At 42.9% G+C, this 27,200-nt stretch overlaps 1 protein-coding gene across 1 annotated transcript in view; it reads left to right on the top strand.

Annotated features, from left to right (window-relative positions):
• gpr158b (G protein-coupled receptor 158b) overlaps nucleotides 1-27,200 on the top strand; it is a 74,827-nt gene that overhangs the window by 14,634 nt on the left and 32,993 nt on the right. Inside the window, exons 3-5 of the mRNA XM_030403596.1 lie at nucleotides 13,823-13,925; nucleotides 21,425-21,636; nucleotides 23,821-23,889. Coding sequence (XP_030259456.1) covers nucleotides 13,823-13,925; nucleotides 21,425-21,636; nucleotides 23,821-23,889 — 384 coding nt within the window. The remainder of the gene's footprint in view (nucleotides 1-13,822; nucleotides 13,926-21,424; nucleotides 21,637-23,820; nucleotides 23,890-27,200) is intronic.

The raw sequence follows: 27,200 nt of genomic DNA, 5'->3' as shown, positions 1-27,200 counted from the left end.
TACAGGACTGGCAGTGCGGGAAACCTTGTGAAGGTTTTCCTGTTCTTATAGTTTTGCTGAGATAATGCAATCTTAAATTAAAGGACGAAGAAAACTCTCCAGATCTGATGGTTCATGCAGTTCATCTGTATTTCTATATGGGTTTGTCATTATTATTTACACATTCACTGACATTTGATCCATCATTGATATAAAAAAATATTGATCAGTGATCTTTTTTTAAGATCTTAAGGGAACTTTGGTCAGCTGATTGTGTTTTAAATCAGGCGTATTATGGTTGAGCAAGCTTTTGCTTCTTCTTCTTCTTCTTCTTCTTGGCCTCTGTTCTGGTCTGCCCAGATACAGCGAGGCTGTGGAGGAAGGTAGGATGTGTCACCGTGAACCAAATACAAGACTTAATGCATTATGGATAGTCATAGGGGGAAGCTTCTTACGTAAGGAATCGCTGCTTATATAATTAGACGAGGACTTGGAGAGTAATTAGTGTGGGTGATTTGTGACTGGATTCATCTGATGTTTATATGTTTTTTTTCTTTGTGTGTTTTGTAAATTTAAGTAAGCATCATCTCTCTCTCTCTCTTTCTGTGTGTGTGTGTGTGTGTGTGTGTGTGTGTCTGTGTATGTCTGTGAAACGTGCCGCTGGAGATAAAGAGCTTCAAAGGCACAGCTCTGCTAATGAGTGTAAACTGCTGTGACAGCCAAGGAGGGTTACCCCCTCTGTCTCCTCTCTCCTCAATCAGCCACACTTCCTCTTCTCCTTTTCCCTGCTCTTTTCCACACTCTCTGTTTCCATGGCTATTCACCCTCTCCCAAAATCCTCTCTATCTTTGGCTGTCACCCCCTTCCCGTTTCTCGTGTGCTTTCTTGTTTTCCCAGTTTCGCCTTTTTCCGTCACCCCAACCCATGACTCCGTGTCGTCGCCATCTCCTCGGAACCAATTACCTCCTCTGAGGAGGGCAGGAAGACGAGCCAGAAATTATACCTCCATCTGTCAACATGCCATTCTCTTCCCTTTGTCAGGCATGTTAAGGCATGTTAAATCATCATTTGAACTGACCAAGTTATAATTGAGACATTTTCCTCTTCCTCTTCTACTGCTGTAAACGCTGTAGCAGCATCCTCCTCGGCATACATAGCTGAGCCCGGCTGTTATCGTTGCAGCCTTTTTATTTCAGGGCACGCCTAATTTGTGGATTTACCTTTATTCAGACACAGGACACACCGTCTGACAGACCAATAAGGCTGCATTTCTCTCTGCAGCTCGGCTGATGATTTCACAGCGACATGTGAGCCCCTTTATTCTGAAACATTAATTACCTGGACACATGTGGCACTGCTCGGCCCGGCTGCAAGGAAACCAGGCTGGCTCTGCAGACTCGGTCTGTATATATATGGGGTGAAAAAAGGGACAACTTAAATATTTGCCTCTGCATTACTGTGCGCCTTTTGCAATCCTTATCGTCTCTGGCACATTGCGGCAAAAGGGGAGGATTTAAACTTAAAAAGTCTTAAAGTCACTTTAAATACAGTATATAAGGAAAGGGATACCCAGCAGAATAAGACATCGCCTGCAGAATGTTTGCAGCAATGGATATTCATGTAGAAGGAATATGCTGGATTTGGGGTTTCTTCTAAGATGTGTCGGTCTGTATTTGTCAGGAAAGTAGACACTCACAATACCTGTTTTGTTTTTTTTTTTTCACCTGCCTTCTCTCTTGCTGGTTTAAAAAAAAAAAAAGGCAACTTGAGAAAAGAAGAGGCAGAAAAGAACCTGTTCGGCTCTGTCTTTTCCTGTTTCGCTTCTCCTCATTTCTGTTTTGTTCTGCCAGAGGCTCTCCGTCTCTCCTCTGGGAGTTTGAGGCTCTACAGCTAAAGCTGGGTTGAAGTGTTTCAAGACTCGCTGCATCTGTACACCAGTTGGCAAAGAATGCGTGTGTGTGTGTGTGTATGTGCCTGTTTAAGTGTTTTTCTTCACTTTTTCATCATCAAAGAGACCGTTAGTGTTTGTATTGAAAGATGCATTTACAAAAAAGGTCAATGCAAGGTAAAAAAAAAAAAAAAAACTCAATTTGATGAACGGAGCTTTACCCTCCAGCTGTGGAAACGTAAGAGGCTTTTTGTGCGTAAAGCTTTACAGTCAACAACCCTTTTTCTCTTTTGGCGGCTGAGGGGAGACATACATAACAGCGTGAGCATGACTTCACATCGTGACTTCAGCAGCGATCCTGCACACCTCCAGAGCTGTAACACTAAGGTGTTTCTTTTCAGACGGGCCCACGCACGCAAGACATGAAGAACACTGCAATGTGTTTGTTGTGGTTTTTAACGTTCACTGATTATTTTTGCATAAATCGACCTGCCAGGTTTCTTCTTGTACCGTAGGTGCGGAGGGTCGTGTGCAGACTGTGACAAGATGGTGGTTAATGGAGACTGATACAAAGTCCAGGTTATGAAATGCAGATCTGAAAAAGAAAATGTAAACACAGCAAAGTTTGTCAATGTGGATTTAATGGCTTGACCTTTGTTAATATTAATAGCAGGGGATGCATATTATCAGTTATATATTTTATTAAGTTATAATTTGGGGGAATTTATATGCATACACTTCAGGTTAGGAACTTCTTCTTGAAGCAACATTATGTAAAACTGACATTTTGTCTGATTTGGAGTGCAACACTGGTGTCGTAAATCCCAGGTCTGCAACATTTGCCAGACATATATATAGGTGCTAACTACAGACAAAACTCATGACATCATAATAATGTCATGTGTTGAGAACTTGTAGGTTGAAGTAAACATGTATGTAATGCTGTGATCCGACCCTCTCACTGAAGTGACATAGTGCAGAAACAAGTGATGGGGCGCAGTGGCTGAGTGGGAGACACCATTCACCCTGTTACAAGACACTGTAGCATCAACATGATTTTGAAGCTGTTATTAAATATAAAGTAAAAAAAAAAAAAAAAAAGCAAAAAAAAAGCTACATAATGTTGCTGTAAAATATAAAGTATTTATATCATTGGTGTCGGCCAGGAGAACTAGGTAATGATTGTCAGAAAAATGTCCATATTGTGTGACATTAGAAATAGCCACAAGAGGAAACACAGTTTCATGTCAGACTCCACGGTGTTCAGTTGTTCTCAATATTCGTGCACCGACCATCAACACTTCTTATTAAAAAGGGAATTTTGCAAGAACTTATCTCTTTACAAAACACTCAGTGGAAAGATACTGCAAGCAACTGCCTGGGGCTTTCTCTATCTCTGTTTTAAACAAATTACAGTATTTATTGATGGTACTACCCCGTAAAAACAAGACGTTCTTGACCTGAATTTAAATGTGACAGTACTTTGCGGCTGTACAAATAACAATTAGTCCAGACTATTGATTGGAAAGTTAGCTGTTGTAGAGTTTGAGGAATGTACACCAAGCAGCCGCAACTTTAAAACCAGTGATGGGTGAAGCTATTAACATTGATCATCTTGTTAAAATGTTCTGCTGGAAAACATTGAGTCCTATTTAACAGGTATACTCACCAAAATAGAGCCAAATTCACTCCCTCATGACAACAGCACCCTGTTGTCCATCCAACAAGACAATGACAAAAACTGCTCAGTGGTCCAAGAAACTTGACGAGGAGCCCAGGGTATCGACATGGCCTCCAAATTCCAGAACATCCTTGGGCCCTACTGGAAAAAGCCCAATCCATGGAGGCCCCATGTCGCTCACCACAGGACCCAAAGGATCCACTGCCAACACCCAGGTGCCAGAGACCAGGACAACCCCAGAGGTCCTGTTTACGTGCCTTCTTGGGTCAGGCTATGTCTGAGCCACTGTGGGGCCGCCATTGATTGGACTTGTCCCAGGAGGTCACACTGATGCTCAATCTGATTGGAATCTGGGGAAGTTGAAGGCCAGGTTGACACCTCGGGCCATTTATTAGCAGTCTTTGTGGTGTTTCAGGGCACATTGTCCTGCTGGGACATTGCCATGAGGGGGTGAACTTGGTCTGCAGCTGTGTTTTGTGGGTGGTGTGTGTCAAAGGACCCAAGACTTCCCTGTAGAAGGTTTAATTGTAACAAACTGATTGATGTTATTTACTTCACCTGTCAGTCGTTTTAATGTTGTGGTTGATCGGTGTATATAATGGTATGGATGTTTTTGACATCTGACATTCAACTTAACTCACTCTTCAAAGTGAAATCTGTTGTTTTTCTTAAAGCCTATTTTCTCCAGAGGCTGGGAGAATGAATATATATGGACATAAAGCCAGCATTGAGCTTCCTCCATTGTTCTTCTATGACAACCCTAGTCCAGTTCAACTTGGCAGTTCTGCACCAGGGTTATATTTGATCTTCCAGGAGTCGAGTCAGAGCAAACTTCAGGGTACAATCTGCCTCCCCTGGAGGCACAGGGCTCAGCCATCACAGTCACCTCTGCCGTCACGATGTTCTTGCTTTTGATTTTCTGTATGATTCGAAGGGTGTAATCTTGTTAAACCAGGCACGTAGCGCATCCATTGTGGAATGCCTCAATCCTGCGCTTACCAGCTTTGGTTTCCTGCCGGCATTCAGAACCATGAAACAGGATCAAATCGACATTGCTGTTGAAGCGATTAGTTGGATTGCTTTTTTTACGTCATCGCTTGGACATTCAGATGGTTCAAAATGCACCTTGGCTCACCTTCATGTTCTTCTGTCTTCTGCTGTCCTTGCTGTAAAGGCTCCTTCAATAGAGCAAAATTCAGGTTTTCTTAACCCAAACAACACACTAAAACATAGGATACCTCAACTTCCTCAGCTTTGATTTTGACTATTCTTTCCTGAAGGGTAACTCCACCAATTAAACACAGTATAAATGTATATGAAATCATGCATGTAATCTGATAAAAGGCTTTATACTGCTTTTTACACATATGCAGTAGTCTCGCCCGAGGACCTGTTTACACACTTTAGTTTGTAAAATTGGTAGAATTACCCTTTAATACTTGTCTCTTGCAAGATTCTTTGCTCTTGAGACTTACTTAATTATTACAATACACCATTATAAGTATCATGAATAAAACACAACATAAATAATACAACATTTCAATAAAACCATAGGTAGTCAGTGCATAGGCTCTGCAGTATTTTCTGGCAATTCTGGCTCATTTCTTCTTTGATCTTTAATTAGCTTGATGACGCATGCATTGTAGCAGAAAGTGATGAAGGAGAACAGAAGGACAAGGATGCATATAGGATGGAGAGAGAGAGATGAGGACGGGGAGGGAGGGCTGAGGAGTGACAGCGGAGAGGGACAGTCGTCGGGGAGGCTTCATCCTCCACAGAGAAGCACCATTCACTCTCTAATCTGTTGCCTGCAGCTCAGTGGCTGCCACGGCAAAATGTAAGAGGCTGTCAAGTCAGCGGCGGCAGTTGGATCTTAATTGAGGGAGGCCTCCCAGACGAGTCCACGCGGGGAGCTGGGGACCACCCACCCTGATGCCTGCGTGGGGAAGCTGAGGGTTCATCTCATAAGTCGTAATGCGGAGTGAGACATGAATTTCACTCCTGACACGTTTCCAGACGCCCCACACCCTCAGCAGTGGCATTTTGAACATTTTCCCCCTTTAACAAACCTAAATATAAATCACAGCCCGAAAATGTCTGAATTTACAATCTGATCACCTCCTCTCCCACAGCTAATGGATGCAGAGAAGCCAGCAGCGCCACTCAGCTCAGCCAGCCTGGTGACTCTATCTCTTGTCACAGCACTGTAACCGCAACAAGCCACCAATCAATAACCGACTATATATCGCTGTTTTTGCCTCTTACATTGATGGAGAAATTCCAGACAGGCTTAAGTCCAAGGTCTCCTCTCCTCAGACATCCACTGTTTCAGTTGCTGGTGGTCTTGTGAAACAGCAGCAGGCAGATTCCCTGCCCAGGGGACACAGTGATTGTAATGCTTTTAGGGTTTAATGCTTTCAGTGTATTTATAGATCTCTGAGGGACGCAGAGTGCTCTCTTCCTCTCTCCCTCTCTCTCCCCCTCTCTCTGTCTCTCTCTCCTTTCCTCTCTTGCCAACTGCCATCTTGGTGTCGTGTTCACAGCTTTTTATCAAATAGCTTGATGAGAAAACCGAAACAGGTATCGCTGGCTGTGGTCCAAACATGAAGAGTCCTCCATGTAAAAGTTACACATAACTCATTTTCAGTCTGTGGAGGAATTGTATTCACTCTCAGGAGAGGGATGTTCTGAACACTGTATGACAATATCAAGTTCTATGGTTGTGTAGCGTTCTGCTGGGAGCTCTGAAGATGTTGGAGAGGTCCTATAGAGCTGTTTTGCTAAGATTGTTCTTTTACAGCTACGGTAGGAAAGTTACTCTGATGCTCTGACAAATAACATGGCTGTTGCAGGTGTCTAATAAGCCAACCCAATCCTTTCATGTGGCCCCTGTAAACTGACTGGATAGGCTACCTGTCTGTTTACCTATGTACCTGCTCGCACTCTTCCTGTGCACTCGAGGCTAGGTGGGTATATTGTTTAAGCTAGCACCAAGCTATAGTAGCACACAAATGGAGGAGAAAGTGCAGCCAACGTTTCCCAATGCTAATATGTTAGCTCGATATTGGTGAGTATTAACGATAGCCTTCTTTGTTGTTGCGCACATTACGATAGTTCGAGCAAGATACTGTTAATGATGACAACGACACCCGCGGCTAATGTTAGCACAAAGAAGAACCCTACAGCAGAGAGCAGTAATGCAGCCAGGTTTGTTGGGATTGAGGGGTGTGAACTCAGGTCAAACTCATCTCAAGCTAGATGACTGGTGAGTTTTCCAGCATTGTGCACATCCAGTGTCCAGAATTTGTGCTGTGGTCATTGACGGCAGCTGCAGAGAAGACTCAGTGGGTCAGAGCTTGAAAGGTGGCATTAAGATTTGGATGTCAACTTTGTACATCGCTAGCTATCTATCTAGCTCTATTTGCAAAATATAGTGACACAATGCAATAGAAATAAAGTGTTGTAAGTCACAGCAACTCAAATCACAATATTTTTTTTATTGTTGTAAAAATGTTAAGTTAACCACTTTTCGCAACATCCGCTGCCTTGTCATGCTTCCTCTCATCTGTGTGCCGGTCATTGTTACAGTCCATTTAACATCTTGGAGACAATGCTGAGAGACTAAATCTAGTCTAAATCTAAAGTTGTTTTACAAGTAACCGCAGGTCATTCATTCCAACTGCTGTCAGGCTGTTCAACACAAATAACCCTTAAAGCACCATAAGCACCTGCTTATCTTGCACTACTTACCACTTATACCTCCGCAAACGTGTGCAATAATACCATTTTTTTTTTCTTTTTTTCTTACATATTCATATTTTTACACTGAGTCTGTTTATTTCAAACACTGTATTTTTTTATGCATCTAGCCTTTAACAAGGCAGTACTTTTACAATTTATTTAGATGTATATAATGCACATAGCATATAGTCCTTTCTATATTGTATCTTTCTCTCCTGTCTAAATCTTTTTTTAGTATTTTTTAAGTCTTGTGCTATTGTACGTCTGTCTAACAAGTGAATTTCCCAGATGTGGGATGAATAAAAAGTCTAAAAGTTGCTAGTTTACATTCAGTTAACAGTTAACAGTTAAGGCTTGTCGTCAGATAATAGCTGATTGGTTCTGAGATTGCATTTGGGCCAATGGGAGCAAACTCTTTTGCTCTCCACATGGACTGTTTACCTCCTTGCAACCAAAGCCTTCTCAGATTTGATTGGTCAATACTACTTAGACTATAGATGGACTACAAACAGAAACCAGAACACTTCCAAAACCGAAATCTTACGTCTTGCCTGCAGATTCTGTATTCATATGCAGATATTAGGGATTAGGATTCATCAAAAAAAAAATTAGGCTAACATTAATACAATGTCAGGCTAAATAAACGAACAAAAACTAAATGACTAATCAGTCTGGTCTTCAGTGGGTGTTCTATTTGTGTTTCAGGAAATCGGGGCACTTGTGTTTTTTTGCAGTAACTATAAGACCACTGCCATCGTGCATAACCCAAAACACACTGTTTACATTTAAAACCCCATTATTATGTGTTATGCCACCCTATCCTCTCCCTCAAAATTTGCATTTTAATGAGCACATGCCATTGATCAACTATACTAGGTCTGAGAGAATACAAGGATAAGGTCTTGGCTCGTTAATAAAACATCCCCTCCCCAGGGTGTCCATCTGAAAAGAGAAGTCTCTCTGTGCTTTCTGTGATTGACAACGCAACCTTGAACCCTGTCACTCAAGAGTTATAAAAAAAAGAGAAAAGAAGTGGAATTAAATGTCCCTGCTGCATCCAAAGTAAGGTGCAATTATAAAATACTTTCACACTTTGAGCCTGCGGCCTGATGAAGGTGATTCATCAAACTGAGACACGTCAAACGACCGTTTCACAGCGCTTTCATAGTGGCTGAGGAAAAACGAGGCTGGCCTTGGCACCGTTATACTCCCCGCCTCTAGATGTGTGTGTGTGTGTTTTGCTGCATCGGTGTGTATAATTGTGCTGGAAAAAGCAGTGCTTGTGATAGACGACGTATGGAGCTGTGTGCTAGCGAGGCAGTTCAGGGCTACTGGGTGACATTAATCCAGTCTTGATGGTCCCTCTGTCAATCTACTGTGCGACATGCGTGTTTCTTTCCAGTGTAACACGCATGGGATCTGTACTTGAACTAGTTTCGAGAGATGTAGGAGGGCAGGTTGGAAACGGCAATGTTACTCCTCTCATACGAGGTTGAAATTAGGGGAGATGTTCAAGTCATGTGGGCTCACGTACTCCACAGTCTTATTTGCTGTGCTTTAAACGCACCTGGTAAGCCCGAAGCTGCTTGTGCTGTTATAGCAAAGACAGGTTTAATAAATGCAACAGTTCTGATGCACGGAGCCTAATAAAGGTCTGGAATAAGAATCATATTTCATCCGTGCCCACCTCGGTGTCCCTGGGTATGTCTTATCTTAACGAGTCTCCGCTTCCTTTGGAGTAAGCAGAAAATAACTTCATAACAAATGGTGCTGGGGAATGTTTATGTCTGTATTTGCGTGAGTGTGTGTGTGGTTGGTTGTGGTCGGCCAGTTCTTCAATTTGCCATATCTGTGTCATAATATCTATCTATCTATCTATCTATCTATCTATCTATCTGTCTATCTATCTATCTATCTATCTATCTATCTATCTATCTATCTATCTATCTATCTCTCTCTCTCTCTCTCTCTCTCCTCTATCTATCTATCTATCTATCTATCTATCTATCTATCTATCTATCTATCTATCTATCTATCTATCTATCTATCTACGCCTCTCATCTTTTCCTCGCAGCAGATGTTGAAAGTTTCAGAGTTGGCCTCCAACAGTGTTTGGGGCCCCTCAGGGAGCCTGAGTCCTCGTCTCGCCACCTGCTCCTCCAGTCAGAGGTAGAAACATCCTGGCCGAGACCCAGATTCATTCTCGGCAGGAGGAATTAAAAATGATCAGGCTCCGGCTCAGAGCAGTGACCCCCTACCTGCATTTTGTAGACTTTAATTTCACAGGTATGCTTATCTCCCGGGAGAGAATACGCACACAAATAAACACACACATGCAAAGATTCTCTTCAGTAGTCGAGGAACTGCAGCTCGAAGTGGCTTATATTCTGTTTTTTTTATACTTGCTGGGTTGCGATTCAGGCTTTGAATGCAAAGTGTAGAGTTTAGTGGATAAGTTCCAGATCTGAAAAAGTATAGTTGTAGATATAGTTGACTCTAGTGCTAGCTTGAGCAGTTGTAATTAGCGTTTTTAATGCTAAATTACATGCTAACTTGCTAAACTAAGATCAGATGAACATGGCAAATATTGCCTGGTTATGACTATGTGACATTGTCATAGTTATAATGTTAGCATTAAGCTCAAAGTACCACTGTTCCTAAACACAGCCTCACGGTGCTTTTAATGTGGCTGTAGACTCTTAGTCCTGTTTCATTATGGCTCATAAGATGGTTTCTTGTACATTACAGTGTTCCCAGTGCCAGTTAAAGTCGATGAATTGCCCACAGCTACTGTAACAGATGTACATAAGTTTGCATAATGTGCTCATAATGTCATGTGAATGCAACAGATATTTCAAAACCTTTCTTTAAAAGTCTCTTGCATATCCTCTTTTGCTTTGCGATGTGCAGAATTATGTTTTACATTCAAATACAGCCATTGTAAAGCCATTATGTACAGTATGTTGTATGTAAAACATAATTTGGCGCTCTGGATCTTTATTATGAGGGCCAATGATGACATTTATCCCTTAGAAAAACCAGTATGCTTGGATTTCCCTTGTTACATAAGGAAGGCTGAAATAAAGAGGCAGATATGTTCAAGAATGTTTTGTAACTATTGAAACAAAGCGGCTAGAAAACACGAAAACAGCACTCATATTTTGAACACTGTACAATCATTATGCTTGTATTTTTACCTAGTTTTTTGGTCTGCTAAATTTTATTCCAACGCAATCCAAAATAGCTTTAAGGGTCCCCATCTGACACAGTTCACATGTTAGAGCAGTACCTGCCAACTTCAGTCAGCCAGTACCTCAAAAGAAAAATGCAAAAATCAAGAGGAGAAGACTCGGAGGTGTAAAGCTCGCATTCTTTCATCCAAATAGAACGTGCATCGTAACTCCCAGGCCTGCGTGTCTTCACTGGTGCAACAGTGGAGCAATGATTTGCTGTTTATTCTGTTATACGCTGTTCAGCCCTGCCCTCGTGCTGCTGCTTCCCAGTTCAGAGGTTTGGGGCTGTTTGTCAGCTTTATAAAACAACTGATCTGAGCCAAAGTTCAGGGGAAGCTTTAGCATACAGAGCGCTTTCACTTCAGAAAATAAAGACCTAAGTTACCTAGAAATGTAACACATGCAGCCAAGCTAATTACGAAATCTGGCTCCCGTGTGTAGTGTAACAAACGTGTTGTGCAGCAACAACCATGTATGTATCAGATGGTTGATCGTGGAATGTTTAATTCTTTTGGGGGATTTTATTTTGCGTGTGGTGGCAAGACTTGACCAGCAGAAACACTGAAACCCTTCCCCACCTATACTGTAGATGACTTCCTTTAACAGCCCAAACGCAGTCGGAGCGTGCAGAGCCTCCTCCCAACATGAAGTCATCACACCCTACCTGCATTTTTTGCTCCCTCAGTATTTAACCCAAGTTGGCGCCACTGATGCAGCATTAATATAGCCGGAGGCAGATGTAGACTCAGGAGGAGGTAAGCTTAACTTTACATTAAGACCGGAAGTTAGGGAAAACTTACCTAGCGAGGCGTCTGGATTTGCAAGATTCAAGCTTCAGGCTACTCACTTGTGGCCGCCTAACAGACACACTGGTTGTACCAATCAGCGTCCTGTGAGGAACTACTGGAGACTGTTCCAGTAATACCAGAACTGACAAGTGTATTTCATTGAAAGAAGAGGAAAGAACGGCACTGATGGTTTTCCCCCCCATCTCTCACATGGTTTTTGCTAATAGTTTAATTTTCTTGCTGGCTTCGCTGGTGGTACCACTCTCCGGGTGTTGACCCGATTGGTTGAAGTGAGCCTGTGATAGACAGATCCCTACAATAACCTGCAAAGCATATTTTCAAAGTTCCTGCCCTTTTCCAAACCGTTTCCAGCCGGGTGGTTCAAAGTAACAAACCATCTGGCAGAAAGGAAAACAGCTCATGTGAAAGTTCAGAAAGTCACCTACGGCACAACATCTTGAGTTGGGCTAACCAAACGTCATACAACGTGTTGATTTCTGAGCTTTAGAGGTGCTGTTAGTTCTGTTTTTGAAATGAAAAGAGCCAAGCTAGCTGTTTCCACTGCTTCCAGTCCTTGCTAAGCTAACTGCCTCCTGGCTGGACATGTAGCTCCACACTCCCAGCTAATAGTGAACTATTGGGCCGCATATGAGTGGTACGCAGATGTCATTTGGGCCGAGCCTGATCACATAGCCGTAGTAAGCAAGCGGTTGAGTTCTGGGTGAAAGACTCAGGACAACAGCAGAAGGCCATATGGCACTTGTGCGGTACTTTAGGCTTAGATGTGTGTTGTTGGACCCGGGCCACCCTGCAGCCGTATGTCTCAGCCCGGACTTGGCCAGATCCTTGAGATTCAACCCAGAACTACCCGCGCTGTTCCCGGTCCACGTTACAGCCCTACCACACGACAGAGACGATGCCGACTCAGCCCGCCGAGACTGCACAGTATTTGGTTACTTTTAAACTATTTCAATTACGCTAGCTGGGTTTGAGCTCGGACGTTAGAAAATAACCATATTTCTCAAAATGTCAAACTGTTGCTTCAGCATATGCTCAGCTTTAAATACCAGTAAAATAAAAAGAGCCTCTCAGTGACTGTCACTGATTCATGAGCTATAAATTTAGTCCTGCTGCTCTCCATCGCAGTCGTCCCAGAGGAGACAAGCCTATACTGTTTTTTTTACCGCTAGCATGCAATGTAATACACTATTTATGAACGTTCATGTCAAATTTATTACAGCTTTTTTTTTTTTAGTACAGGAGTGTGTGCATTCACATGAGTGTGCAGTATCCATATTGGTGCCTGCGCGTCGCATGTCGCCGGGTGTGTTTTTCGCTCCAGATGGCGTGTAAGCCCATGTAGCTCCCACAGTTATCAGTGAAAGCTGGATTTATGCAGACGCGCTTTAATTCTGCAAACAACCCTTAATTCTTAATTTAGATATTAATTAGTTTCCCTGTTACTTGGCAAAGCCCTGTGATTTCCCCTGATGCCAGGCGTGTTTATAAGTGGGGCGTCTGCTGCTGCTGCTTCATGCTGCAGAAAAGCATGTCGACGATGTAGGAGACTCAATAACATGATTGAAACAAGTCCATTCACTCAGTATGCCTGAGAAGCAGGGTAGGGAAAACACATAGGAACTGTACTTTATTGAGCTTATGTTTTAACTTGTGAGACCCTGTATAATATCCAAATCCTTTGATTCCAGTGATGCAAGAGGAGTCTATAAAACGCTGCAGTCTATGTTTAGTCTTTTGCATTATAAATGTAACAGCATGCTTTATCAGTGAGATGTGATAATCCCACTGTTAGTCGCCATGAATCATCCAGATCTCGACAATATTTTCCTAAAAATACAAATATTTAGAAGCTCCATTAATAGATAATTAATATTTACTCAAGCGGCATGTTGTGGAGCCAGAAATACTGGAAATATTAATGAATGTCTGAGGAGAACAATCAACACGATCGCTGTTTGTGTTTTTTCTGCGTCTGTGACTCCGACCTTGTGTTAACGTGACATCCGTTCTGGTTCAATTTCATGTCTGGATGATATAATTGGCTTTCTTTCTCACTGTAGGGCCGCGATTAACAATTCGTTTTGATTTATCTGCACATTTTTCCCTCAAATATGTCCTGCAAAATGTCAGTAAATAATGAACCATTTATAAAAGCGTGCGGTGACTACTCCTTCAGATATTCATTTATTACTCTAAATAACAAACACATTGTACAATTTCTTTGGGAGGAACTGCTAATTATCTGATTATGTTTTTCGTTAATGAGTCCCGTGATTTTTTTTAATTTGATTAAATTAGCAAAACAAAGTTGCGATGACTGAGTCTCCATCTTGGTCGAGCATCTCTCTCCATCCTATTGTTTCACCTTCTTTCCTCTTCAGCTTCTCTCTTTTGCCCCCATGCAGCTAAATCCACTGATAGTCCTGTTAGGTATGTGAACACTAATTTTGCTAATCTCCACTTGTCTTTCTCTGCATTTATTTCCCCCCAGTGCACTCCCATCGTCGGCCACGGATTTGTGCTGGACAAGTACAAGTGCCAGTGCAGGAGAGGATTCTACCATCCGAGCCGAGTGGCGCTCAATGGCTTTAAAAGTAGGTTACAAATCCCTCTGTGATATAAAAAAAACGTTTTTCAGTGAGCTGTCAGATCAAAACTTTGAATATTTCAGAAGCAAGCTTTTGGGATTTATGAAAAAAACAAAAACACTCTTTTTTTTTTCAGTCGACAGGCACACATTTTTCTTAAAATTCTTCTTATGTCTTTGAATGGGTGTCCTGGGGCTAGTGAGGTTATGAAACCTCCATCTTCAGTCAAAGGATTCCAGCTGTTCTTATTGTGGAAGTGTCTACCTGCTATGTTTCTATTCTGAGCTCCAGAGGGAGCCACAGTTGGCATGAATCACAGACCTGTTGGATTAGGGGGCGGTTGTAAGAGTGTTGGGGAAATAAACCTGAATACATTTTTAGTCAGAGTTTAATTGGTCGTCACCGAGCCCAGAAACCTTTAGTTAGCCTACCGTTGTTATGCCCATGAGGCTCCCCATTGTCACAAGGCAGGTTCAGCATATGAAATTCTTTGACATTTTTCCGACAATGGCACTTTGATTTCATACCACAGTGAACAAAAGCGGCCTGAGTTTCTAGCCAACATCCATGGATTTTGTCGCCTGTCAGTAGCTAGCTAGCGTAAGCTAATGCTGATGCTCATACTCTGGCTGACTATTTAATGTTTCCAGCTGAATCCAGCAAAGGACGTGGAAATAAAGCTATTTACCCTGTGTCATATAGTACAATGTTATGCATCAAAATATTACTAATTAAAATTGTATTCTTTCTGACATGTCACGTGATGGTATGGATGCTTATTGAAAATACTACTACTGATATAGTTATACTAGCATTTTGGATCCCACAGGCTGGATGATCCAGACAAAAGCCAATGGAATTTATCTATTGGAATTTGGATTATTGCAGAAAATTAACTCTGTGGCAAACAGATGATACTTACACCTTTTGTTAAGCAAGATAATATTGACTTATGACTTCTGATGTGTAAATACAATCGGTAAAAGCAGCAGTAAAAAGCTAATGTTAGGCTGTAAATGAGCTTCATTGCAGGAGCATGACTTTTACGTCACCACCACTAAGCTTCCTGCTACACTGTATAATAATAATGAATGCTTGTGTGAAAATGTGAAAATCTCTCAAGTCCACACTAACTACAGACCTGATTTCAGGTATTTAACTGACAACTCATTCAAAAATCCCATTGACCTCGAGATGAGGGAACAGGAACGATAAAAAATGATGCTAATTTATTTTTCTGGTTGTAGGACTCATTCCTGTTGCACTCTATCCACAGGTTTCTAAGATATGATAAGACAATCCATGTTTGAGACTTAATGTTCAATTGATATAATCTGTCCAACAGATGTGGCTGTTACTCTCAAATTTCCATTATTCCTTATATTTAATTTAGGTGACAGACAACGTGAATGATGGTTGATATCTTGCAGTAAAAGCTCAATATGTACACACAACTGGGCTTTGCACATTTTCTCCACTGATGCGCCTCTTTTTTTACCCTTGCAATATTCAAGTATCCTTAACTTTACCTCCCTGCTCGTGCTTTGGATTTGAATGCCTGTATTCTGACACCTTGACTGAAAGCGCTGCAGTGTCCTCCGGCAGAGAGCTCGGCCCTGATGTCGAGATAATCAAGCAACGGCGGTGGTTCTCATTCCTGACTCCAACAATGCAGCACCCCAAGGGGGGTGATATGCTAAGCTGGAGCTTTATTGTAATGCAGCGTGATGAGGCCCGTAGTCAAACGGCTTAGTCTGTGAAGAGCCTCATCTTCCAAACCCCACGCCGAACACGTCATTAAAAATCGCTGCAGCTCAGATTGGGCCGCAGTAGCCGGCGACCCTGATTTCCCCCCCGGAACTCGTCTGTTATTTCTGGTGCATCCCCGAAAAACAGACAAGACTGGAAACAGATTTTGTATTGTTCCCTAGCAACAGGCCAAAGGGACAGATATTAAAGGGGAGAAAGGTTTGAGAAAGGGAAACACAGCGTGCAATAACAAAATGCATTATTTGGAAATGTGCAGTTGAACTTCGGGAAACGAGACATTTGATCTGAATGTCACAATCTACTTTTATGCTCCTAACCTCAGACATTTGGTCTTGATAGCTGTGACTATACCAACTAGATTGTGTGTCCTCCAATGTAATAACCATTCATGCCAACTGTAGGCTCAGTATATTAAAGTGTATGTGTGGGAAACACTGCTATGCATTTAATAGGCTACATGTATTGGAGACTTTTTCTTTTTCGACAACAAAGGTGATTGGCAACAAGCGGCTAAATGGGTTGTCAGGCACACACCGAACACCGAGAGTCATCAGTGCCTCTTTTTGGACTTGAGTTGCAAATTATTCTGAACCTAACAAACTTGTAGGTTGACCAATTTATAGCAAAACGTCTACAGCATAGTGTAGTAAGACGCTTAGTTGTGGTGACAGTGAAGTTAAGTGATCTAGTTGTCGTTAACCTTAGCTTTTTACTTCTGGCCAACTGCGTTTACACTTCAATATCTATAAAGTGGTGCTCATCTGTGAAGATGATCCTGCTGAACAAAATGTTTTAGTATTATAAACTTGTGCCTGCCGCAGAGTTTGCTTTTCTGCAAAAATCCCAAATCTAATTGAAGAATCGTATAAGCTTTTTGTAGAGGTAACCAGAGGGTTAGCAAAAAATGTAAATAAAAAAGAAGTCATCCAGCAGCACCCTATTCTTTTCAGAAATGTCAAATAGTAGCAGGGGTTAGGCTATACACAGACTTAAGTGTTATATAATATCGACTGGCTGCACAGAAGCCCGCCCTCACACAAATAACGTCAGCATTAAAAACGTGACGTTCGCCTGCTTCAAGAGTCAAGTCAAGAACCCAGAAGCACCCTGGATGTTATATTCATAAATGCTCCTCAACATTAGATATTGCAAGAGGTGTTACATTAAAAACACTGCAGTGTAAAATTAATTTGCAACAAACTGTGTCAAAACAGAATTTAATCAGTAGCATTCATCAGTCACACATAATCACGAGGAGAGTGCTCAGACCTGGTTTGATATCTTTTTTCTCTCCAAAAATGACACGCGTCATAACGTGACGCATCTTCCATCCAGAGCCATCTGTCTGCTCCTCTGTCAGCTCTGACCAAGATCAACACTGAACCGCCAGGCTGACCAGCAGAGCGCCGATCACAGAGTCTGACGAACGTTCATCAAACAGCCAGTCGGACAGCTCACAGCAACGAGAGCTTTTCTTACCTAAAAACAAGTGTTTCTCCCTCACCAGATTCTGTGCAACACTGTCCACCGTAATAATGATCCACAGCTCTGAGCGGAGTCCTGGAGCTGACTCTGTAGCGTTGTTGGAATAATGAACATTTTCCACATGTTTTTCAACACCTTTGTTGTGACAATTTATACTTTTTATTTTTCTAGCAACATGTTTTTTTTCCAGTTTGAGGGTTAGAGTTAATTGAAAGACTTTTGACTGCAAACCCCCTGAGCTAGATAATGGCCACAAACCTACCCAGTCTAAGCAAAAACCCAACAAACACAAGTTTTCAATTTTCCAACTCCTCTCAATGCAAATGCTTACTGTATGAGTGTGTTCAGGCAAAGTGAGCTCTGCAGCAGCTTAAAAAATGAAGGCCATTGTGTAACTACAGCCGTGTTAAAAATAAATTAGAACAAAACGACAGCAGCAAATTACTGGAGAAAAAAAACAACCTTTTTTGCAGTTATAAACCCTCTGAAAGATCACTCCTGATAGTTCAACTGATGGATGGCAGGTGCTGCCTGAACCTGACAGCTGACCCCAGACAGAGAGGTGTGGAATCAAAATGAACATCTGGCCGCAGACTGGAAGTGTGAAACTGATTCGAGACAACACAGTGGGGTTTCTCTTTCTTGCTTTCTGTTCTTTTTCTCATATCTCTCTCCTTTCATCGTGTCGATGATTTCACCCCCCAAAAGTTGAATCTAAGAACAGACTGTGGTCTCAGATGAGTCTTCTCATAATCACACACGCATACGTAGGTGTAAGCTACTGCGATTAGATATGCGCAGATAACACTCTCTGAGCAGATATGGAAAAAACAACCACGTTTTTGCAATAACATCCCGTCCTCAATAACCTCTCATTAGTTTTCACCAGATTGGTTTTGCAGCACAGGATAAAGTTTGACTGATGCATACGCGCCAACAGGTACGCTGTGCCCCAATTATCTCTGTATTGTTCTCATAGTGCCCTCCAGAATTGTAATTTCTCCTGTTGATCTCCTGATTTATTTGAAAGTGCCACAGATCAAATGGGTTCCTCTCAGTGTCGGTGTGGGATAAGTGTCGGGGTACCTGGCGAACCCCACCCACAGGCAGAGATGAGGGTTTGGGTAATGTGCAGAAGACCCAGCCTTGAAGTGTTTCATTTGTCGCTGTGCTCGCTCAGTCCCTCCACGCTGCTCAGTTTGGAGCTAGAAACGGATGAAACAGGTCCCAAGATATAGAAATAATCTAAGTGCAAGACGTTCCCCTTTATTGACATTAGCCTCTCCTGTCACTTGCTCCTCTGTAGTCTGTACTGGACAACACCACCACCGCCTTCCTCTTTACTTTTTGAAGGTCCACCTGGTAATGATGGTTTTTTTTCAGATGTTGACTTTTGATCCCCTTTTTTTGAAATTTAGTTTATTTGAAAACAGGGACAGTGCACATTAATAACATTACTGTAAATGCGCCAGAATTAGCCAAGAGGCTATTTTGCATCTGTAGTCCCTAGACAGATGTTAAAGTCACCCTAAAAACAAAACAGAATATATAAAAAATAAGATTAAAATTACAAGATTACTAGCCAGGGCAATCTACAAAACATGCACAGCAGTTAACAAACATGACAAAATAGCGTATATAACATCAATTTAGAAAACATCATTCAAGACGCAAGACACATCACACCACAGCATGCAAAGCAGAAGCACAAATACAGAATGCATGCAACACAATAAAAATAAGACCACAATAAGACAGCACGCAGTAAAAAGGGAAGATGGCTACAGGTTCAGCACAGACGGACCGAGGACAGGAAGGTGTAATCAAGTGTTAGTGCTGACAGAGCTGAGCACCAATTAACCATCTCTTCAAATGAGCTCTGAATAAACTATAGCTATTCAGGTCTCTAATAGTTGCTGGGATGGAATTCCATTCTAGTGCAGCTCTAACAGAGAATGCAGACTGACTAAAAGAACTCCTCTTGCTGCACCTCTTGTGAACCCATATGCAGTTGTTCTTATGTTGATGAACTGTCTGAGCGGAGGAGAGGTGGAACCATATATAATCTTGTAAATAAGACAAGTATTTACATATTTAATCAAATTGTCCCAACTCAGCAGGTTATATTTTCTTAATATTGAGCAATGATGAAAATGTTACTGGTTTCTTGTCAAGGATTTTAACTGTTCGTTTATACAGAGATTCTATTGGTTTTAGAGAAGTGTTACATCATGTATGTTTCTTTTTATTTATTTCAACACGAGCTATGAATTCAAGCCATTTTCCTTTCACATCCTTGAATTTATCCATCATTGTGTGGCGTAGGATTATATGGCGTGTGGAGGTGGGTGCATTGAGGGTGGGCTGTTTGCCGATACCCTTGAAAGTCTCACTCTTTTACACAGCCCACGTATGGCAGGTTTGCTGCTGCACCTCGTACGACTTGACATCTCTTACTGAAGAGTTAGTTAGGGGCCGTCGGAAAAGCGCGCGCTAAAATGGGTCGAGGGAGGGCTTTTTAATGCTCTTCACACTAAAGCCAACTCGTATTATTCTTCTAATCTCTTTTACCTCCACTATTGATTTCCATCCAGACCTTTGACGTTAGCTTTCATTTAGACTCAGACCTTTTGAAAGGCGGGGTTCCAATACAAATCGCGCTTTATTACTTCATTAATTCAGCTTAGTGGTTAAAATGTTATTTCGTTGGCAGCTGAACTCATGGACGTATGGAGTATGAAGGAAAATCAAGCAGAATAGACAGCTTCAAACAGCCTTCATTGTCAAACCATATTTGTTTAAAAAAATCCAAGGACGGATACAAACACAGATATTTCGTGGCTGGGTCAGGCCACTCTCAGGCCAAAGACCTGCATGAGTATGACGGTTTGGCGTGGATTGAAAAAGGATGAACGCAATTGAAAGAGCCAGAGAGTCTGTATCAGGAGGAGGTGTGGGATTGTGGGGCAACAACGCTCATGTATCACCATGTGTTGTATCAATATGCATCGTCCCTTCTTGCATAAAATGAACCAAGCGACTGAAAATGTAACCAGAACGTGCTGAAGGTCATTGACCTTGGAGGAGACGGTGTGACTGTGTTGTTTTCACAGACGGGGGAAGGCCAAACGTGACAGTGACACAGTGGACCGGCGAGTCTATTACACAGCTCGGGGTGATACTCGGTCGCATAAACAGATACAGATATAGATAGTCGCACATGACAGACAGCTAGCGACATTCTGGCACCAATGTAACGGAGATGAATGCAATGCAAATAGCAAGAGAAGATAAACAGCTTCTCTACAGCGAAGATGGCAGAAGATAGTGAGGGGGGGGGGGGATCAAGTCATTTTCCTATCAAAGCACCCTCCACTCCTTCCTTTCTGAACCATCAAACACAGTGAGACTAACTGGAAGAGCAAAGCCCACCAGATGTAATACGCAGCTCCTTCTTAACTTGTTCGACTGTTAACTTTTAACACATTCTGTTGCAATCCCGCTCCAGTGAAGCTCTGTACAACTTGGGCGCAGTGTTTTCATACTGTACGAGCTCTGGGACTTACGGAGGAATTACATGCTTATCAAGCATCGTTTCCGAGCAGAGCAGCACAGTGTCTGTGCGGTGGAAATGGAGGATTTAAGCTAAATATTGACTCCAAATCCTGCCACAGCAGACGAGGCGCTAGAATGGGAGAAATTATATTTCTGGCAGGCGTTTCTTTACATGTAACTGATTCAATTCCGGTTTCAAAGGCACTTAGGAGAACGCGTCCAGTCAATGCTAATGTGAACTCTAAAATGAGATGGAGAAAGTAATCTAGGGCCAGACTTGATAAACCACATCCAAGTGTGCCACATGCTGATATAACAACAATTGTGCAGAGCGCAGTGATGAAGCGAGCGGTGTCACAATATTTTATCCCCCCCTCCTTCATTATTCCCTCATCTGCCTAATTAAAGGCTGTATTCTCGTAATTATCACCCCCGAGGCTTTGTGATTTATTGGATTGATGATTCCTGCTCCTTCAAATTGATTAACGGAGAATTTAATAAGATGTCAGTGTGTGACAGCTAAATGCAAATTAATTACAATGATAATCCACGAAAACACCCCAGTAAAGCGGGCCCGGGTTCTGAGTCGCGTTTGGATATTAAAATCTTCAAAGGGCTGTTCTTCTTCCTCTGGTGGAAACGCTTGAGCTCCACCCAACATTTAAATATCTGATTGTGATATCTCCCGTCCTCAGGTAAGGAGAAGGGCTCTTACAGAGACGAGGCCTCTGACGTGTCCAGTAAGTGCCTGCCGTGTCGCGAGGGCTGCCCCTACTGCCGGGACGACACGCCCTGCCTGATACAGGAGGATGGCGCTCTGCGGCTCGCTGTGGCCTCCTTCCAGGGTCTGTGCATGGTGCTGGACCTGGGCAGCATGGTGGTGGTCTACCACTTCAGGAGGAACAAGGTGAGGGGGGGAGAACAGGGTGCGATATGTGGGAGGTTGCCTTGAAAACATTTGAAAATGAATTCAAATTATCAACAGAGAGTGAAGAAATAACAGTTTTGACACCTTGACACGCCTTGCAGAGAGGTGAGTTATCATGCTTACTTCGTTGGTCTCAGTCCAGACCACTAACTGCAAAGCTAATATAGCTAAAAAGCTAATGGCAGCTACAGTTCGCAGCAGTTAGCAGTTTTTCTTGTGAAATGCTGGCCCCCTGTTCGTTTGGAGGATAACTTCGACAGGTGGCCAAATCTTGCCAACTGCACCTTTAAGGGCTGTGTTTGGAAGTTTAAAGGTAATAATTCCCTTCCATCAATACAGCATTACATTACCAGACCTCAAACTGCAGCAGTGTTCCCACAGAGTTTACACTTTATGATCGCTCTGCTCAATTTTTCATTCATAACCCACATTGTAACCATGACATATCCTGATTCAGGGCTGAGCACGGGGCAATTTGATTTAATGGAAAACTAATGCGACTGTTCTAGAAAGAGACAGCGTGGAATTGCGTTATGGGAGCCGCAGCACCCACCATTTTGTCCCAAACATTAGGGGCATTGTTGGATAGCTTGAGCACAATAGTACAAACTCCAGCAAAGGAAAGAAAAGATAACAGTAACTTTGCAGGATGAAGGCTTGGACAGCCAGGGAGCCTCACGTATCTCTAAACGCATCACTGTGTGTCATAAATCACTCTAGTCAGCGGAACGACGTGACATCATCTGCAAACAAGCGATATTAAATCCCCAGAGTGCTCCTTTCATAACATTAGCAGGAGATGTCTGTATGTCTCTTTGCAAGATATTTGTAAAAGTGTAAATGGAAGATGGTGAAGGGACACAGGTGAAAGTTAAGATTTATGAAACAAGGCAAACACTCCCTCTGAACTCTCACACAGGAGTTAAATTAGAAACTTTTCTGTCGGTGGATAGACAGGGTTTCACACTGTCGCTGCGTTTCCGTAACTTAGAGGAGCAAGTCTGACACATAAACATTAATTAGCTGCATTATGTTTCAAAATGCATATCATTTAACACCGCATGCATTTTTACAAAGGGATGCCTTCTTTAATCTAAGACAAATTAAATGCAATCTGCGAATCCATTTTAGTTTTTTTTTGTTGCTGTTGTTGATACACATTAACATAATTACCAGTTACCACAAATGTACCTGAGCGCTTCATTTGAACCGGCACCGCTGTGAAGCTGCGTTGCGTAATCTCCACTCTGCTAATAGAATAAAGGGAAATAAACATGAGATCCTCGCGGCGTCGGGTAATTACAACCAGTCCACAGGCAAAGTTGAGTTGAATCTCTCCCCGTGTGCTATTTATAGACATTAGGGCTTCAGAATTTTCCTACGTTTCTTCAGTTCACAAGAAATGTCCCTGGAGCCCTTTGGATTTACATAAAAAACATAGCAAATCTTCCAGGAGGTAATGTGGATAATTAAATCCAACCCAGAAAAGGCGCTGTCGTCCCTCGTATTATTGTTTCAGGGAGAGGCAAAACGTAAAAAATATATATATATATATTCAAGCCCTCTTTATGTTTGCTTTCAAAGAGGCAACAGTTTAGCATTTGCATAGCGACAACAGATGCAGATTGCAGATTGAGATTTACAGCAACAGGACTTGAAGAATAAACCGTGGCCCTCCCTCTGAGCGTGTGTCATGCTTTATATTAAGACGGCATGAATTTGACGCACCCTTCTGACATGTTTCGACATGTTGCTGTCTTGTCTTGCTGACATGATGCAAACACACAAAGCAAGAGCAAGACCTGAAACTGACAACGGTCCAGTGTGAAGGATTTAAGGGCAGAAATAAAAATAGAAAACTAACACTTGTCGGGTTTACTTATGTTAGAATGAGCCGTTTATATTTCTATTGTGCCACTTTGTTTTTCTACAGTAGCCCAGAATGGACAAATCAAACACCGGTGGCATTTCTTTGCCTTTTTTTTTTTTTTTTAGCAGCTACCATAGTTTCTCATGGTTTTGGTTCCAATCTGCTGCCTCGAATTCTTTAAGCCGGACCTCTCAAAGAAGCCAAACATGTTTGTCCTCCCTCAGCGCATCAAATCACATGTCAACGACCGACTGATGTTTTTTGTTGTCGTTTCTCTCTTTCCTCATTAACAGAGCATCCGTACATCTGGTCTCATCCTTCTGGAAGCCATCTTGTGCGGGGCGCTGCTGCTCTACTTCCCGGTGAGTCTGTGTTCTGATATTAAACAGCAACCGCAATTTACCCGTCAGAAAAACACTCCTCGAGCCGCTCCCTTTGTTACAAATACAACAGACGCCATGACAACCGCAATTAGTTGCGCTGGAGTTGATTACCTGGATGCTGATTACCTTGCCGAGGAGCTGGAGGTGTGCACGCTTGCTGCTTATAACAAACCTACTGTCAAGAACTTGCAAAGAAATTAAGCTGTTGTCTTGTTTTGGAGACATATTTTTTAAGGGAACAACGCACTAAACACGGTGACGAATACATGACATCACCTGTGCAGCGCTCCGATAAAAGCCATCCCATGTACCATCAGTTCAGTGGTCCGGTCCCCTCCCTCCTCTCAGTCACCATATTACCTGCAGCTGTAATCAGCGGCAGACAGGAAGAAGTCAGCACCGCCTCTTTGTGGAGTTCTCAGTCCTGATTGGACAAAGTGGGCAGGGATACCAGAGAAATGCATTTTCTCTTTCGCTGCATGGGAGCGGGGGGATGAGAGAGACATGGCTGACTGACCAAACGCTCTGTAACAGTGATCACAGTTGGAATGCGGAGCTATTTAACACGTATTCTGATAAAACATGTCACTTACAGCAGCTTTGAGTACGAGGTCGAGGCATTAGCACTAGCAGCGACAGCTCTGTTACGGCTGCTGGAGAACAATTACACACGGTAATGCTGGATTAAATACAAGCATTGTTTCCTGTTAATCCCTCCTGTGTATGAAGGCAATTTGAATCCAATTTGGTACTCCGCCGCTAACAGTGACAGCGGCCGTGTGTGGAGGTAATTGCAGAAAATGAGACATGCATTCAAAACACCATGATCATAAACCGCATCAAAAATCGAATTTCATTTGTAAAAAATTGTTTAGTATGCTGACATTAAAGGGACACTTTGTAGTTCAATCTCAGAATTTGAAGATTTACGACACGATTAAGGAAATAACACAAACACAGAAATATTCATGTTTTCATGACTGAGTAAACAAGCTGTTCTCTGAGGAGAATAAGGTCCAGAGAACACGGTTTGAAGCTAGAGAGGTGGCAGGGTCCGCCACAGACAAGCACAGTAAAACAGTATGAAAATTGTGTTGTCCTTTAAGGTCCGTTAGTTTGATCAGGCATAAAAACAATCAATGAAGATCTTTCTGTTCTGATTAAAATGTCTTCCCCCAAACTACACAGCGCTCCCTGTGTGCGCGCGGAGGTGTCGATTCTGATATAACACTATTTTTTTTTTCTCTGAGTAAAGCTAAATGTGGCCCAGATTGAATTAAACCGGCGCTTCATGTTGAAAAGGCGTCCCTGTTCCTTATGTTCAGAAGACATTGCTATGTAAATAAAGCGCTGTTACAGTGTAATGTACTTCTGATCGCGGTCTGCACCAAAACAAAGAGTTGGACGTCACAGTGCGAATTACTGTGCGTGCGCCTTTGCCAGCCTGTCTATTGTCTGTGTGTGTGTGAGCACGTCCAGGTGCCAGCCTGCACTGTGTCTCTGTGTTTCTGTGTATTTGCGTTTGTGCACACAGCCCACAGTGCACCTGGAGTGCAGCGTCAGAAACCCATCTTTAGCAGGCAAACAGATGGAAGGAACCTGAGCGCAATGTAACGGGGAGATCTGATGCGACCGGGGGAATTCGCTCCCTTCAAATACTTGCGCGGACTGCCAACAGTGAGCCGCCGCTCTCCTCAAACACAAAGCCTGATGGCTTGGATGTTAGCCATTTTTCAGAAGAGGAAACAAAAAAAACACCAAATCTGTTGAGGAGGAAAAAGCTTCAGAGCGCTCGGCTGCCTCTTGGGATGAAGGTTTTGATCTTATTCTGAAGTTACTGGAGTGTTACCATAAGAATGATATCGGCATTTGCATAGGAAGCCTGGGGGGGGGGGGGTTGTTGCAGCAGAAAAAAGGGCCACAGGTATTGCAGGCTCGTCCTGATGTGACCACTTTTTTTATATTTCTGCCGTGACACTCGAAATGGATTTGGTTTTGCATCCATCCATCCATCCATCCACCCACCCTCTCCTCCGTTCACCCCGAGGATAACTCAAGTACCAATAATAGCTCCCCCCCAAAAATATCCAGCCACTCTCTTATGTTCACACACTTGGATCCACTCAAGGGTCTCTCCCTCCCGCTGCTCTGCTGTCTCTCCATCTATTTCCTGCATTTCTTAGCACATTGCCTGCCTGCCTCCACCTTTTTTCCTGCCCCGCCTTTCCCTCGTGTTTCCCTTTCATTACCCCTCTTCTTGTTCTCTCTCCGTCTCACCTTTGTGTCTGTCTCCTCTCCTGCAGCCTTAGCGTTTGTTTGCCGCTGCCGTTTCTTTGTTGCTTGCCACCGCAAGCCTTCCTCGGCTGAGCTCGGCGCAGCTGCTCTGCTCCGGTGCTCAATGCATTTTTAAACAGTCCATCAAGTTCTAGCACAACTTGTTTTAAAAATACATCTGCTGATTAATTGATGGAGGAGGCATGGGAGGTTGGATGCGAAACCAAGAGGGCCACCTTCTCCCGGGCGATGCGAAAATGTGGCTTTTTATCGTGCAGTCTCCCCCCCCCCGGGACTTTGTAGTCCACATGGGTAGCACTGCAGAAAGGGCGTGACACTGTTTGTGTCTGCTGATCTCCGCGCGTGTTTGTGTGCACGTGTTTGCGTGTGTGAGTAACGGCAGGACGGAGGATGGATCATGAGTGTGTTTAAAGTGGCTTTAAAACTTAATATTTTCGTGTCAGTGTGTGCATTTGCACATGGATTTGCATGTCTGTATGTACGTGTGGGCGTAGGAAAAAAACAGCATGGCCTACTTTTACCTCTTATTTGTGGAGGTGATTTATTGTTTCGGTCCAGAGAGCTGGAAAGGCTGCATGTTTGCTCTGGAGGCGAAAGAGATGAAGGTGCCAGGCGGGATGCTAATCCTAACCACAGGTCAGCATTAGAGTGAGACGTGAAGAGGCACAGGGTTGGAGGAGGAGAAAACAGAGTGTGCACAGCAACTGTCTGATGAATTGTCGCCCTCTCAAGGGTTGCTTTGTGATTTCGTCTGCTCCATTATTTGATTTAACCCTAAAAGTGAGCTGATTTAGCTTGACTTCATAGCCGCAAAAACACAGACGGATACAGAATCCTTACCTCTGACTGACTACAAGTGTGTGTGGGGGTATCTGCAGAGAACCTGCCCTCTGCCTGTGTTTTCTTGTTTAGCTGTGGTCGAGACAGTTCTGCCACTGTGTGTAAGTCAGTAACAGCTCGCAGGGTGGTGGGGGGGGGGGGGGCTCAATAAAAAA

Source organism: Sparus aurata, chromosome 21 (assembly GCF_900880675.1).
Source record: "Sparus aurata chromosome 21, fSpaAur1.1, whole genome shotgun sequence".
In the NCBI taxonomy this organism is placed as follows: Eukaryota; Metazoa; Chordata; class Actinopteri; order Spariformes; family Sparidae; genus Sparus; species Sparus aurata.
The sequence above is the reverse complement of the archived record's forward strand: the minus strand, read 5'-3'. Positions and strand labels throughout refer to the sequence as shown.